This window comes from Vipera ursinii (assembly GCF_947247035.1).
Source record: "Vipera ursinii genome assembly, contig: scaffold_374, whole genome shotgun sequence".
In the NCBI taxonomy this organism is placed as follows: domain Eukaryota; kingdom Metazoa; phylum Chordata; class Lepidosauria; order Squamata; family Viperidae; genus Vipera; species Vipera ursinii.
Window position 1 is genome coordinate 7,644 of NW_028148126.1, and position 15,882 is coordinate 23,525.

At 45.9% G+C, this 15,882-nt stretch overlaps 1 protein-coding gene across 1 annotated transcript; it reads left to right on the forward strand.

Annotated features, from left to right (window-relative positions):
* Positions 1 to 1,500: 1,500 nt before the first annotated feature.
* LOC310650726 (mannan-binding lectin serine protease 1-like) lies at positions 1,501 to 15,844 on the forward strand (the record flags this gene model as incomplete). Its single annotated transcript, XM_083380309.1, has 7 exons — positions 1,501 to 1,546; positions 1,613 to 1,750; positions 3,049 to 3,123; positions 6,790 to 7,311; positions 11,434 to 11,568; positions 13,960 to 14,073; positions 15,659 to 15,844. Coding segments are annotated over 7 exons (1,216 nt in total), but the record flags the coding sequence as incomplete, so codon positions are not given.
* Positions 15,845 to 15,882: the final 38 nt, after the last annotated feature.

A 15,882-nucleotide genomic window follows, 5' to 3' on the forward strand; every position in this document is an offset into this window, starting at 1 on the left:
AAGAATACCTCATTCGTCATTTGCCAGAATTCCTATGATTCATTGTTTGAAGGAGACAAACCATGGCTACCAAACGGCGGGAAAAAAATAGGTTAATAAAATCTCAGAGGCGTTTGGCAGGAGGATCTGAAGCTTTGCTTCAAAGAGAGAAGCAACCTGGAATTAAGGAGAAACTTCCTGACAGTCAGAACGATTAACCAGTGGAACAGCCTGCCACCAGAAGCCGTGGGCGCTCCATCACTGGAGGCTTTTAAGAAGAGACTAGACAGTCACTTGTCTGAGAGGGTATAGGGTGTCCTGTTTGAGCCGGGGGCTGGAGTAGAAGACCTCCATGGTCCCTTCCAGCTCTATGCTATGCTATGCTATGCTATGCTATGCTATGCTATGCTATGCTATGCTATGCTATGCTATGCTATGCTATGCTATGCTATGCTATTCCGACTATCTAAGGGAACACCTGCTGCCGGCATCATCTTCCCATCGTCCTGTGCGCCCCCACAGGGAGGGCCTTCTCATGGTACCGCCGGTTAATGATATGGTACCCGGCGGGTACCCGGCATGGTACCCGGCGGGTTATTCCCAGGGGAAGGGCGTTCTCTGTGGGTGCGCCTGCCCTATGGAACCAACTACCCACAGAACCTAGGACTGCCCCCGACGTTCGCTCATTTCGCCGGGACCTGAAAACTTGGCTCTTCGATCTGTTTGGTCCAGACCGTGGGGTTGTTAATTTAACTGGGTTTTAGATTTACTCTTGGGGCTTGAATTTAATTTAATTGTTTTTAATTTTTTCTATTCATGGTTTTAACTGCCCTGTAAACTGCCCTGAGTCCTACGGGAATAGGGCGGTATACAAATCCAATAAAATAAAATAAAAAAATAAATAAAAAATTCCACTCCATATTCTATTTTATATTGCTGTTCTATTCTGTTCTGTTCCTCATTATTCCTATTCTATTCTATTCTATTCTATTCTATTCTATTCTATTCTATTCTATTCTATTCTATTCTATTCTACTCTACTCTACTCTACTCTACTCTACTCTACTCTACTCTACTCCACTCTACTCCACTCCACTCCACTCCACTCCACTCCACTCCACTCCACTCCACTCTATTCTATTCTATTCTATTCTATTCTATTCTACTCTATTCTACTCTACTCTACTCTACTCTACTCTACTCTACTCTACTCTACTCTACTCCACTCCACTCCACTCCACTCCACTCCACTCCACTCCATTCCATTCCATTCCATTCCATTCCATTCCATTCCATTCCATTCCATTCCATTCTATTCCATTCTATTCTATTCTATTCTATTCTATTCTATTCTATTCTATTCTAGATCCAATATCTATTCTGTTCTGTTCTGTTCTGTTCTGTTCTGTTCCGTTCTCTTCCATTCAATTCAATTCGATTCTTTATTATATTCCATTCCATTCCATTCCATTCTGTATTTGCTATTCTGTTCTGTTCAGTTCTGTTCCATTCTGTTCGAAGATGGCGGCTGTGACGGTACAATCCAAGATGGATTTCAAAGAAAAAGGCGAGACGAGGATGATAAAGCAGCTGTTTTCAGAAGTAACCCCCTTCTCCCTGTTTCCCTTTCCAGTTGCAGACTGCAAAGCTCCCCCAGGAATCTCGCACGGCTTCGTCACGTTCTCCACCCCGCAAAACCTGACCACTTACCAGTCAGAGATCCAGTATTTCTGCCAAGAGCCGTTCTACCAAATGGTTCCCAATGTCACAGGTGAGTGTCTGCCTGGGGGCCTCTGGCGAACACGTTGCTTGTATGTCCCCAGCCCTCTTTATCACGCAGATGCATTCAGACAACACATCTGATTTGGGCTAGCCTATACCCTGGGTGGCGTTTCGTGGCTTGGCCTGTTGAGTTCGCCCCAGCCCTTTGGGTTGGCTTCTGGTTCTAGCTGTTGTACAAACAAACCCCCCAAAAACAGGGTTAGGTCAAGATCCAAGTTAAGGGTGTTTTGTGAATGCAGCGCAGTCACAGAATGGGGCCAAGATATGCAGGGCTGGAATGGGGAAGGATGCTTGGTCCATCCTCAGTGCCAGAAGAACAATTTGGCATTCCAACTGGAGCCGAGGTTGCGCAAGAATAAATAAAAATGATCAAAATTTACTAGCTTAAATATAAGATGATGCATACGAAGAGGAGGAGGAAGGAAGTATTAAACATTGAAATAAAAGAAATTTTGGTGAGCAATTTAAGATACGTGGAAATGATTAGAAAATAAGAATATTATACCATATGTCTAAAAGATTTTGAGTGTTTGTGTGTGTGTGTGTGTGTGTATAGGGACGCGGTGGCTCAGTGGGTTAGGACGCTGAGCCTGTCGATCAGAAGATCGGCAGTTTGGCGGGTCGAATCCCGAGTGCCGCGTAGCAGAGTGAGCGCCTGTTACGCGTCCCAGCTTCTGCCAACCTAGCAGTTCTCAAGCATGTAAAAATGCAAGTAGAAAAATAGGGACCCCTCCGGTGGGACGGTAACAGCGTTCCGTGCGCCTTTGGCGTCTAGTCATGCCGGCCACATGACTGCAGAGAAATGGGGTACAGCGATACGTGTTTTAAAGGGAGGGGGCTTGTCCAGGGTGTGAAAGTGTCTGCGTGCTGATTCTAGGGCGACACATGAGGGGCACGTGTGTGTGCGCTTGTATGTGTAGGCATGTTTATTCTTGTGAACACGCAGTTCCTTCGGGAGACCTAATTTAATTAACTCCGCTTGTGCTTGTAGACCCTCTCCTTTGATATGTAGATTGGGTCCAGGTCCCTTATTTTGTGAGGGGGGGGGTGGGAATTGAAGCAGCTTGCTAATTTTAGTTGATTAACTTAGTTTTGGCTTGATTGCCAATTATCTATTGGAGACGCTTGTGGATTCCCTTAATATTTTAAAGGAAGATGGTAACAGAATAATAACACAGAATAAAATATAATGGGATATATTTAAATCTCTGCAATTCTGCAAGGCGGGGTGTCGGCCGTGGATGTCACCCCCCATAACCGGGATTTCCGCGTTTTGCTTTTTGGCAGGGATCTTCACCTGCAACGCGAAAGGCGCTTGGAGAAGCAGTGAGCTGGGGACCCGTTTGCCTTCCTGCCAGCCAGGTAACCCCAATTGGTCCCGGCAACACACACACACACACACACACACACAAACACACACACACACACACACCCCGAGCACGGCCTCCTTTCTTTCAGGCCAAAATTGTGACCGTCTTCTGCAAAACGTCCTCCGTCCGCAATGATCAACAAGGCCAAAATAGACCTCTTGAGAGTGTCGTCGGTTTTCAGGAGAGACAAGCCAGGGATTAACTGGGTTTTCTTCCTAAGGAGGACAGGGCAGAGCTGAGGGTGTGGCAAGCTGGCTACTAACTGGGTTTTCTTGCCGGGGAGTCCAGGCCCAGGTGGTTGGGGTGTGTCAGGAAATTCACCGAAAGCGTGGAATTGTCAGAAGGAAGCTGCAAACTAAACTTTGACCCAACACGTTTCAGCTGCCGCCTTCGCACGGCGCGTTCAATTGGGACGCAAAGACACTTGGTTCCCTTCATTGGACCGGAGCTTGTAGTAGAAACTTAGCGTTACCCACTGAAATCCCCGCAACCCGTTGTAGGTTTTCGGACTTTGCTTTCGCAGGAGAAAATCCACACGGTTTGCCCTGGTTTGAAGCACCAAGGAGTTTCTCCACACGTGCAAAGTGGATGTGCAAAGTGGAAGCGACGTGTTGGTGTTTTGATTTATCCTGGCTGAAGCCTTCATTGGTACAGCTGTGGGACAGCAAATGCTTGGCTGTGTTTGTGGTGTTTTTTTTCCCCATCACCTGCTCTCACAATTCAGCCTGGATGGTGTAACCCTGGTTTTTGTGCCACGGGAAAAATGGACATGCTGGCTCATCCAGTAACTACAGAATCACAGAGTTGGAAACGGACCCTGGAGGTCTTCTAGTCCAACCCTTTGCTCAACCAGGAGACCCTAGACCATTTCAATCAATCAATCAGAATAAGAGCTGGAAGGGACCTCAGAGGTCTTCTAGTCCAACCCCTTGCTCAAACAGGAGACCCTAGACCATTTCAATCAATCAATCAATCAATCAATCAGAATAAGAGCTGGAGGGGACCTCAGAGGTCTTCTAGTCCAACCCCTTGCTCAAACAGGAGACCCTAGACCATTTCAATCAATAAATCAGAATAAGAGCTGGAGGGGACCTCAGAGGTCTTCTAGTCCAACCCCCTGCTCAAACAGGAGACTCTGTGCCATTCTGGATAATCGATTGTCCAGTTTCTTCTTTAAAACCTCCAGTGATGGAGCACCCACAACGTCTGGTGGCAAGCTGTTCCACTGGTTGATGGTTCTCACTGTCAGGAAGTTTCTCCTTAGTTCTAGGTTGCTTCTCTCCTTGATTCATTTCCATCCGTTGCTTCTTGTCCTGCCTTCGGGCGCTTTGGAGAAGAGCTTGACTCCCTCTTCTTTGGGGAAACCCCTGAGATACTGGAAGACTGCTATCATGTCCCCCCTCGTCCTTCCCTTCATTAAAATAGAGATACCCAATTCCTGCAACCGTTCTTCATGTTTTAGCCTTGGTAATCCTGGGGAGCCGAGCCGAAGGATCAATGCGCTTCCCCATGGTGTGCGAGCGACACCCCTACAGCTTTACTTGTTCTGTTGTGTTGCCAGTGGTCCTAGGTCAGCTCCAAAGAACAAGCAGGGTGTTGTCCTAGCTAGACAGACCGATGTGGCTGCTTCCCCACCGTAGGCATGCACGGCCATGCACCTTCACATCCCACCGAGGTATTTGAGATCCGCAAATGAGCAATGATGGATCCTGCCACGTACAGGGTCTCCATCATTGCTGGTAGATCATGCCATGGGCAAAAATCTTTGAATAGAATGGAAATTTGTAGGTTTCACTCTTAAGATCCATGCCAGTGAACAGACCCCAGAAGGATTTATTGATTATAGGGCATGGGTCTGTCTGTCTGCCTATCTTCTATCAATTATCTATCTATCTCTATCATCTATATCTATTTATCATCTATCTATATCTATCTTTATATCTTTCTATCTATCTATCATCTATCTATCTCTATATCTATGTATCCATTCATCCATCTATTTCTGTATCTTTCTATCTATCATCTATGTATCATCTATCTATCTAACATCTATATCTATCTCTATCTATTTATCATTATCTATCATCTATCTATATCTATTTATCATCTATTTATCTACCTCTATCTATCATCTATCATCTATCCATGATCTATCTATCATCTATCTATCATCTATTTTATATTATCTATCTATCTATCTATCTGTCTGTCTGTCTGTCTGTCTGTCTGTCTGTCTGTCACGTTTCCTCTATCATCTCTCTATCTATCTATCCATCTATATATCATCTATCTATCTCTATATCTATCTGTCATCTACTATCTATATTTATCATCTATTTATTTCTATCTGTCTATCTGTATCATCTATCTATCTATCATCTATCAATCTATCTATCATCTATCTTATCTAACTACCGGTATCTATCTATCTATCTATCTATCCATACATACATACATCTCTATCTATCTATCCATATCTATCTATCTATCTATCTATCTATCTATCTATCTATCTATCTATCTATCTATCTATCTATCTATCTAATCTTATAAATAAAGGATGGTCTTCAAAGGTAGAAGCAGATATTTCTCCAAGGATGGTCAAAAACCTCCAGATCACATCTATGATGATATGATCAAATCTTGATGTTTTTAACACCCTAACCCTTGTGGAAAAATGAAGATCACGACTGATGTGCGTGAAAATAATAATAATAATAATAATAATAATAATAATAATAATAATATAAAAATAAAAATAAAAAACTTGGCATGGATTTTAAGAGAATGTTAATCAGAACAAACCAAACAATTGCAGAGGATTTTATCCCGGGGGAAAAGAATTGCATGTTTGAAAAATAATTTGTTCCACAGATTCTTTTTGATTTTCTTTTTGTCTTTGCTATTTAAATGCGCTTGGTTTATGTGGACGAATCTGTCTTGTAATTGAAGTTTAAAAGCAGGGGGCAATATCAAAAGAAAATGAAATGCAAGCTTTCTTAATTTTAAAATCGTTCCTGCAAATTTTGCGTTTTCACGGCTGGCAATGGTCCATCCAGAGGCCTCTCTCAATGAAATTAAAAGCAGTCCAGTTTCCAAAGAACCAGTATCAAATACAGGAAGTCCTCGGCTTACAAGTATTTGTTTAATGACCGTTCCAAGTTAAAATGGCACTGGAAAAAGTGACTTAGGACCGCGTTTCACACTTACGACCGTCACAGCACCCCCACGCTCACGCGATCAAAATTTGGAGGCTGGGCAACTGGCATATACTTATGACGGTTGCAGCACCCCTGCGGGGGGGAGTCACGTGATCCCCTTCTGCGACCTTCCCAACGAGAAAAATCAATGGGGGGAACCCCGATTCGCTTAATGACTGCATGAGTCGGTTAACCGCTGCAATGATTCGCTTAACAATTGTGGCCCCCCCCAAAATGGGGCAAAACTCATTTAGTGCCCGCCTCGCTTAGCCCCACGAATTCTGGGGCTCAGTCGCGGTCGTAAGTTGAGGATTACCTGTACTGCGTTGTAGGATATCGGACTGCAGAGGATAGGTGGGCAAATCTGGCATAATCTACCGCCACAATTGACAAGCTTTTTCTGAATCGTTTCGGAAGTGTCACACGCTAACTGTGTGCCGTGTCGTTTCCTTCCTTAGTGTGTGGACAACCCAGCCGCCCTCTGCCAACCTTGGTCAAGCGGATAATTGGCGGGAGAAATGCAGAACCTGGTTTTTTCCCCTGGCAAGCTCTGATCGTGGTTGAGGACACCTCCCGGGTACCCAACAACCGATGGTTCGGCAGCGGGGCCCTCCTCACCGAATCGTGGGTCCTGACCGCTGCCCACGTCCTCTGCTCCCAGCGACGGGACAACACCGTGACCGCGGTCTCCAAAGAACATGTCAATGTCTACCTGGGCCTCCACGACGTCCGGAACAAGATCAACGCGGTCAACCTGACAGTTGAGGAGATCATCGTCCACGAATCTTTCAACATCCAGAATTACAACCATGACATCGCTTTGGTCAAGCTAAAGGAGAAGGTGACCATGGGACCTCACATTATGCCAGTGTGTCTACCCCAGGGGCAACATGAGTTGGGTGGACCTCAAGCCCACACACTGGGCTTGGTGGCCGGTTGGGGTATCTCCAACCCGAACATCACAGTGGATGAAGTGATCAGTTCCGAGATGCAGACCTTGTCAGACGTTCTTCAGTACGTGAAGCTTCCTGTGGTCCTTCACGCCGAGTGCAAGACAAGCTATGAGTCCAGATCTGGTAATTACAGCGTGACGGAGAACATGTTCTGCGCCGGTTATTATGAAGGAGGGAAAGACACCTGCCTAGGAGACAGCGGTGCTGCATTCGTCATCCGAGATGTGGACGACCGGAGGTGGGTGGCCCAAGGATTGGTCTCTTGGGGTGGACCAGAAGAATGTGGCAGTGAACAAGTCTACGGGGTTTACACCAAGGTGTCCAATTATGTGGACTGGCTGCAGGAGAAAACAGGGTGGACATTCCTGGATTCCAGTCTGGAGAAGAGATGAACTAGAGAGGAAGCTGAGCTCCAATCCAAGGACTGAGTCTGCGTTTGAAGAACGTCAACTAGGCTCACCAACATTCCAAGTTCTTGGAGGGCATTATGGATGGGGGAGAAAGATCTGGAGATGTTTCCTCCTGCTGCTACTTTTGGTTGAAGGAGCTTGGCGTAGAATTCCAGGCACTCCAACTGAGAAGAAGCAACATTCCCACATTACGACCAGGCAAACTCCAGAAAGTGTACTTGGCACCGATTGAATGAAATCCACGGCATCATTTACCATTTTCTTCCCAGCTTTTCGGGGTCGGCAGGCGGACAGTTGCCGCTGAATTTTGTCATTTTTTTGTAGAAAGAAGGATGATTTAAGATTGTGTCAGGCTAAGACAAGGTTTTTCGATTTTTAAGATGTGTGGACTTCGATTCCCAGAATTCCCCAGGCTGGCTGGAGAATTCTGAGACTTGAAGTCCAATCTGAAAAGTTCGGGAGCCTGAGAAACACTTTTGGTGGGACGTTTGCTCCCTCTAGTGGCCGTTTCTGGAATAGGAATCTGGTCTTTTGACGGTAGAAAGACATTTGAGCCTTTGTCAATCATTTGTAACCCCAAGTCTGAATGGTTGAGTAAATTTTTCCAGGTGAAGGAGAGCCTCCCTGGAAAAATGCAGAATTCCCAAATTCAGCGAGACACTCCAAACATTTGTGTGGTTTCGTGGTGGTTGTGTACAACATTTCACTGGCGTTCAGCCTTTTGCTTATCCAAACCAGCCTTTCAATTATTATTTTATTTTCTTTTTTTTAGCTAAGCATCATTTCTGATTTTTCCCTAGCACATTCCGTCCCCCCCCCCCGAAAAGAAAGGATTGTAAAAAATGTTGGGGCAGATGCTTCCAGTGGAGAAATTCTATTTCTCTTTTCTTGCAAAGAGGGATAACGTTGCTCAGCCATTTAAAGAAGATTCGGTTGCCGTACAAGAAAGATAAGGCAATATGCAAGTCATCCTCAATTTATGACAATTCATTTAGTGACCATTCAGAGTTACGACAGCATGGGGGGGGGGAAGCGACTTAGGACTGTTTTTTTTCACACTTACGACCATTGCAGCATCCCCCATGGTCATGTAATCAAAATTCGGACGCTTGGCAACTGACTCCTGTTTATGACGGTCGCAGCATCCCCAGGTCCCCTTTTGCGACCTCCTGACCGGCAAATTCAATGGGGGAAGCCAGATTCACTTAACGACCCTGTTATTCACTTAAGCACCGCAGCGATTCGCTTAAGAGCCGTGGCAAGAAAAATTATAAACCGGGAGACAATTCACCTCCTGTTTCACTTAGCGACAGAAATGTTGGGCTCCATTATGGTCGTAAACCGAGCACTACCTGAATTTCTCCTTTAGCTTCGGAGCACTTTGTCTGAACGGCCATTTTAATTCTGCGCGATGGATTACTTTAGTTAATCCATTTTTTTTCCCTTTTGCACTACCTATGTATTCAGAGGCATTTATGAAATAGGGTCAAAAATAATGAAGCTGCAGATCTGACATCAAAACACTTTGGAGCTTTCAATGCACAGCTACAACTGCCACCTTGTTCTCTTTTTTTGCCACACACACACACAAACACACACACACACACACACACACACACACACACACACAGAGCGTGGTGGGATTCAGCCAGTTCGCACCACTTTGGCAGAACCAGTAGCTAATTTTTTGTTGTCCAGGCCCAGAATAAACTTCCGGAAGTGGCATCCACACAGAGAACCGGTTGTCCACATATTTGAACCCCACCACTGCACAGACACACACACGCACCTACACATACCCTCAAATAGTCCCTGTGACCATTCAAAGTTACGACGGCCCCGGAAAAAAGCGACTTAGGGGCCACTTTTGATACAACGGCTGCAGCCTCCTCGTGATGACTTGATCAAACTTCAGATGCCTGGCAACCGACTCATATTTATGACGGTCACAGCGTCCCCGGGGGGGGTTGTCACGTGATCCCCTTTGACGACTTTCTGACAAGCCAAGTCAACGGGGGAAGCCCGATCCTTTTCACCATTGCGTTAGTAACCTAACACGGGCAGTGATTTAGTTAACAGCTGCGGCCGGAAAGGTGGGACTAAATTCGCTTAACGTCTGTTTCGCTTAGCAACAGGGATTTGGGGCTCCGTCGTGGTCATAAATTGAGGATTACCTTGTTATGTATAATAAATCCCCTTGCTTGGTAATCCTGTACTGCTTTATCAAGGTTGTGCGGCTTTACGGCACCCTTGTCCAGTTGGAGCCCCAGCCGGGATGGATGCCTAAACAATTTCTCAATAAAACGCAGAGTTGTTTGTCTCTATCCTTTTATATGTTCAGTTTTTTTCCCTTTGGCGAGCAGCCATCAATGAGAAATGACATCAGTCCATCGTTGAAAGAAATATTATATTATAAAATGTGTTTAGGTGTGGTAATCTGGACTCTCTTACATATTTAAGAGATACTACGCCCTTTATTATGGGTTTTGTACTCTGTTTTGTAGGATCCCTAATCTTCTGTATTAACAACTTTTAAGAAAATGAATAAAACCGTTTACACAACGATACTTGTGACATCGCCTCTAAGTTCTTTAAATCCATTCAAATTTCCTCTAACACTAGCAGCTGAGACAATATTATTATTATTATTATTATTATTATTATTATTATTATTATTATTATTATTATTAATATTATTAATATAATCATAATCATAATCATAATCATAATAATAATAATAAAGTTGGAAAAGACCTTGGAGGTCATCTAGTCCAACCCCCTGCTCAGGCAGGAAACCATACCATTTCACAGTGGTTACATCCGTACTACAGGTAATTCTTGACTTCTAGTTGGTTTAGCAACCATTCAAAGTTGCAACGGCATGAAAACAGTGGTTTACAACCGGTCCTCATGCTTGTGACCATTGCAGTATTCCCAATAGTCACATGATCAAAATGCGTGTGGTCAGCAATGGCTGTGTATTTACGACAGTGGCAGCGTCCCAGGATCACGTGATCTATATTTTGTGACTTTCCCAGCCAGCTTCCGACATGCAAAGTCAATGGGGAAGCTGGATTTGCTTAATGACTGTATGATTCATTTAACGACCGCAATGATTCGCTTAGCAATCATGGCACGAAAGGTCAGAAAAATCAAGCACAATTTATTTAACAACCGTCTTGCCTAGCAATGGAAATTCTGGGTCGTAAATGGAGGGCTACCTGCATTGGGCTGCCGGAGATGCCATCCCATAATTTTGTCACATGACGGCATTCTGAAACTGGATAAAAATTATTCCTTGCAATCCATCTGCCCCTTTTCTTTGCTTCCAAATCCGAGTTTTCTCAAACTTTAAGGCCTGTGGACTTCAACTCCCAGAATATCCCAGCCAGCCCCCTTCCCCTTCTCTGGGTGGGCAGCCTTACCCCCTGTCGTGAAATTTGGGGTTGCAAATCTGGTTTTCAAATGTCTCGGTGCCGTTTTGTCACGGTAATGATTTAAAGGCCAGCCAGCTGATGTAATGTAATGTAAGGTGGATGATGCAATGATGGGAATGACTCAGCAGGGTCTGTATCCCTTTAAGAGCCTGAGTATAAAAGGGAAGGCTTTGCTGGAGTGTCTCTTTCTCTCTGTCTCTTGTCCGTTTCCTGCTGTAACATGCTGGCTGGGGAATTCTGGGAGTTGAAGTCCACCCATCTGAAACGCTGTTCTTAAAACTTGGTTTTCTGTTCTTCCCCAGTCTGTGGGAAACCCAAATTTTCCCGAAGCCCCCTGGCCCACATCATCCAGGGACGACATGCTCAAAGAGGAATTTCCCCATGGATCGCCATGCTCCACAGGAACGGACGTCCCTTCTGCGGAGGGTCACTCATAGGTAAGAGACCTTTGGATTATATTATGCCAGCAGAAGAGGGGGGGAAAATCACCAGGAGGGGGACTGAAATACAGGTAATCCTTGACATATAACGGTCCACTTCATGATGGTCCGAATTTACGACAGCACTGAAAAAAGTGACATAAAAAGTGACTTATGACCATTGTTCACACTTATCGCCGTTGCGGCATCTCTGTGGTCATGTGATCAGAACTGAGATATTTGGCCACTGGCATGTACTTACGACGGTCGCAGCGTCCCAGGGTCACGTGATCCCTTTTTGCGACCTTCTGACAAGCAAAGTCAACAGTCAAAGCCAGATTCACTTAACAGCTGTGTGACTAACTTAACACCTGCAGTGATTCCTTTAACCCCTGTGGCAAGGAAGGTCGTAAAATGGGCCAAAACTCACTTCACCAATGTCTCACTTAGCAACAGAAATGTTGGGGTCCGTTGTGGTCATAGGTCGACCTGTTAGAGTCCTTGCTCTGCCGGCTGGGGGATTCTGGGAGTTGACGCCCACCCATCTTCAAGTTGCCAAGATTGAGAACCCACCAGCGTAATGTGTGAATCACACCCGAGTTAGGGAAAAGCTGACTCACCCTGCTGGCTGGGGAATTCTGGGCAAGTGAAGTCCACCTATTGTTGTGATTCCTCACCAGCCAGCCAGTGGATCTGACAGCTGAGTCTGAGGAATCGGAGGAGGAGGAGGAGGGGCCTGGAGTGACATTAAAGTCAGAGGAAGGCTCTGAGGAGCTCCAAAACTTACAGTTGGACTAGGAGCCTGGCCCCTCTACTCCCGCTCCAGCAGAGACACGGCTGTGCTGGGAGTCTCAGTTGGACATTGATGAAGCACACTTGGGAAATATCCAGGATGCATGAAAGCACCGCCAAGAGAAGTGAGTAGGACAGAGGGATGCAATGGGGTGGCTCCAAAGGCAAAGGAGAAGGCATTAGGAAGCCACGCCTGGGCTGCATTATAAAAGGGAAGGTGTGGGAGGTGCTGGTTGCCAAAGACAACCATTCAGGTTGAGAATCGAGTTTCTGTGGATTGTGTTTGTTCACCTTGGACATTGACTCAGGTCTGTGAATAAGAAAAGGGGTTGGTTTTTTTCTTGCGGTTCCTGCCTGCTTGTTGGAAGAGGAGGTTCTCCTTGTGAGCATAATCAGGACTCACGTAGGCTGGGACAGAACACCTATCTCCAAGTTGCCCAGGTCGAGGAACATTGGTATCATGTGTGAACTGGACTTCAGTGGTGGCACCCACCAGCCTGTTCAGGTCTTTGGCAACTCAACATCCTGGGTCAAAAGTGTTCAGTACCCAGGAGAGTTGTGTTGTGTGGTGTCCCACAACCTGGGCAAGAGATACCCCATGGGGCATTTGGATATGCACCCCGTCCTTCCATGGTACACACGTGTAGCTGGAACATGGCAGCATCTGGTGGCTGTGCTTGCAAAAATGAACCCAGGTGATCCTCAAATCACATCCGTTCATTGAGTAACTTTTCGAAGTTACAACAGCACTGGGGTGGGGAAAGTGACTTATGACCGTTTTTTCACACTTACAACCATTGCAGCATCTCCACGGTCATGGGATCAAAATTTGGAGGCTTGGCAACTGGCATGTACTTATGATGGTTGCAGCGTCCCCCAGGGTCACGTGATCCTGTTTGGCGACCTTCCGACAAGTCCACGGGGGAAGCCAGATTCCCTTAACGACCGTGCTGACATCTGCAGTGGTTCACTGAACGACGGTGGCAAGAAAGGTCATAAAATGGGGCTAAGCTCACTTAGCAAATGTCTCACTTAGCGAACAGAAAAATTGGGCTCCATTGGGGAAGTAAGTCCGAGGTCTACCCGTATACTGGAGATCTGGATAGGAGAAATGTGTCAGAGCATGCACAGTCTTATTGCGCTGGTGTGACCCTGGAGTAAATAGAGTAAACAGTGGTCTATATTAAATGGTGGTTTATATTACATTATCTATAATATCATAGACCAGGAACAATATACATAGACGTGGTAATACAGCAGAATCCAACACACAGCAGTTGCAGCAGGAAACAGACGAGAGAGGGAGAGAGAGAGAGAGAGAGAGAGAGAGAGAGAGAGAGAGAGAGACTCCAGCAAAGCCTTCCCTTTTATACTCAGACTCTTAAAGAGATACAGACCCTGCTTGCTCTTAAAGAGACACAGACCCTGCTGAGTCATTCCTATCATTGCATCATCCACCTTATATTACATTACATCAGCTGGTTAGCCTTTAAATCATTTACCCTGACAAAACAGCACTGTGATGTTTTTGCAACCCCACATTTCACGGCAGGGGGCAAGGCCGCCCACCCAGAGAAGCGGAAGGGGGCTCCTGATGTTGTATTTTGTCTTTTCTAGGAAACCGGTGGATTGTGACCGCTGCCCATTGCCTCCATGTGGAATTGGACCCAGAAAACCCGGTTTTCCAACCGACGGACGTGATCAGCCTGTCTTCCTTCACCGTTATTTTGGGTAAGCGATCACTGCGAAAGAAACCAAGGTTGCCACTCAGTGAGGGGGAAAGGCTTTTACAGGTCATCCACGACTAACAAATATTCACTTAGCGACAGTTCAGTGGCATTGAAAGGAAGTCACTTGCAAACCATCCTCACAGTTATGACCGTCTCAGCATCTTTAGTGTCACGTGATCATAATTTAGGCACTTGGCATCCCTCATGTATTTCTGATGTTTGCAGTGTCCTGGGGGGGTGGGTCCAATAAGCAAAGTCAAGGGGGGGAAGTCAATGCAGTCCTAGGCTGCATCAACAAGAGGGATAAAATCAGGATCACTGGAAGTGTTAATACCACTTTACAAGGCCTTGGTAAGGCCACACACGGAATATAGCATCCAGTTTTGGTCACCACGATGTAAAAAAGACGTTGAGACTCTAGAAAGAGTGCAGAGAAGAGCAACAAAGAGGATCAGGGGACTGCAGGCGAAAACATATAAGAAACGCTTGCTGGAATTGGGGATGTCCAGTTTAATGAAGAGAAGGACCAGGGGGGGACAGGATAGGAGTCTTCCAGTATCTCAGGGGCTGCCCCAAAGAAGAGGGAGTCAAGCTGTTCTCCAAGGCGCCCGAAGACAGGACAAGAAGCAACGGATGGAAACTCATCAAGGAGAGAAGCAACCTAGAACTAAGGAGGAACTTCCTGATAGTGAGGACAATTAAACCAGTGGAACAACTTGCAGTAACAACAACAACAACAACAACAACAACAACAACAATAATAATAAAGTTGGAAGGGATCTTGGAGGTCATTTAGTCCAACCCTGCCCAGGTAGGAAACCCTATACCATTTCAGACAAATGGCTGTCCAGTCTCTTCTTAAAAACTTCCAGTGTTGGCGCATTCACAGCTTCTGGAGGCAAGGAGTTCCACTGGTTAATTGTTCTGATTGTCAGGAAATTTCTCCTTAGTTCCAGGTTGCTTCTCTCCCTCTGTTGCTTCTTGTCCTGCCTTCGGGTGCTTTGCAGAAGAGCTCGACACACACCCCTCTTCTCTATGTCAGCCCCTCAAATATTGGAAGGCTGCTATCATGTCCCCCCCTAGTCCTTCTCTTCATTAAACTAGAAATCTCCCAATTCTAGAAGTTGTGGATGAAAGTTTTTAAGAAGAGACTGGACAGCCATTTAGAACAGAATAGAACAGAATAGAATAGAGCTGGAAGGGACCTTGGAGGTCTTCTAGTCCAGCCCCCCGTTCAAGCAAGACAACCTATACCGTCTCAGACAAGTGACTGTTCAGTCTCCTCTTAAAAACCTCCAGTGATGGAGCGCCCACGATTTCTGGTGGCAAGCTGTTCCATTGGTTAATTATCCTCATTGTCAGGAAGTTTCTCCTTAATTCCAGGTTGCTTCTCTCCTTGGTCAGTTTCCAACCGTTGTTTCTCGTCCTTCCGTCCGGTGCTCTGGTGAACAACCTGGCCCCCCTCTGCTATAGGGTCTCCTGCCTAAGCAGCGGGTTGGACTAGAAGACCTCCAAGGCCCCTTCCTTTCCTATTATTCTGATATTCTTCCTCCTTCTCCTTTTCCTCCTCCATCCTCTCCCGACAGGGAAGCACAGAACTCAGAGGCGAGATGACACGGAGCAAATTCTCCGCCCTCAGGCCATCCACATCCACCCGTCCTACAGGGCGGCCACGTTTGAGTATGACATCGCTGTGGTCAAACTCTCCGAAGAAGCCACCCTGAACAACTACGTAATGCCCGTTTGCTTCCCAGATGGATCCCACCAGAAAGGTGAGGACAGGGTAGACCAGCTGGCGGGGGAATTCTGT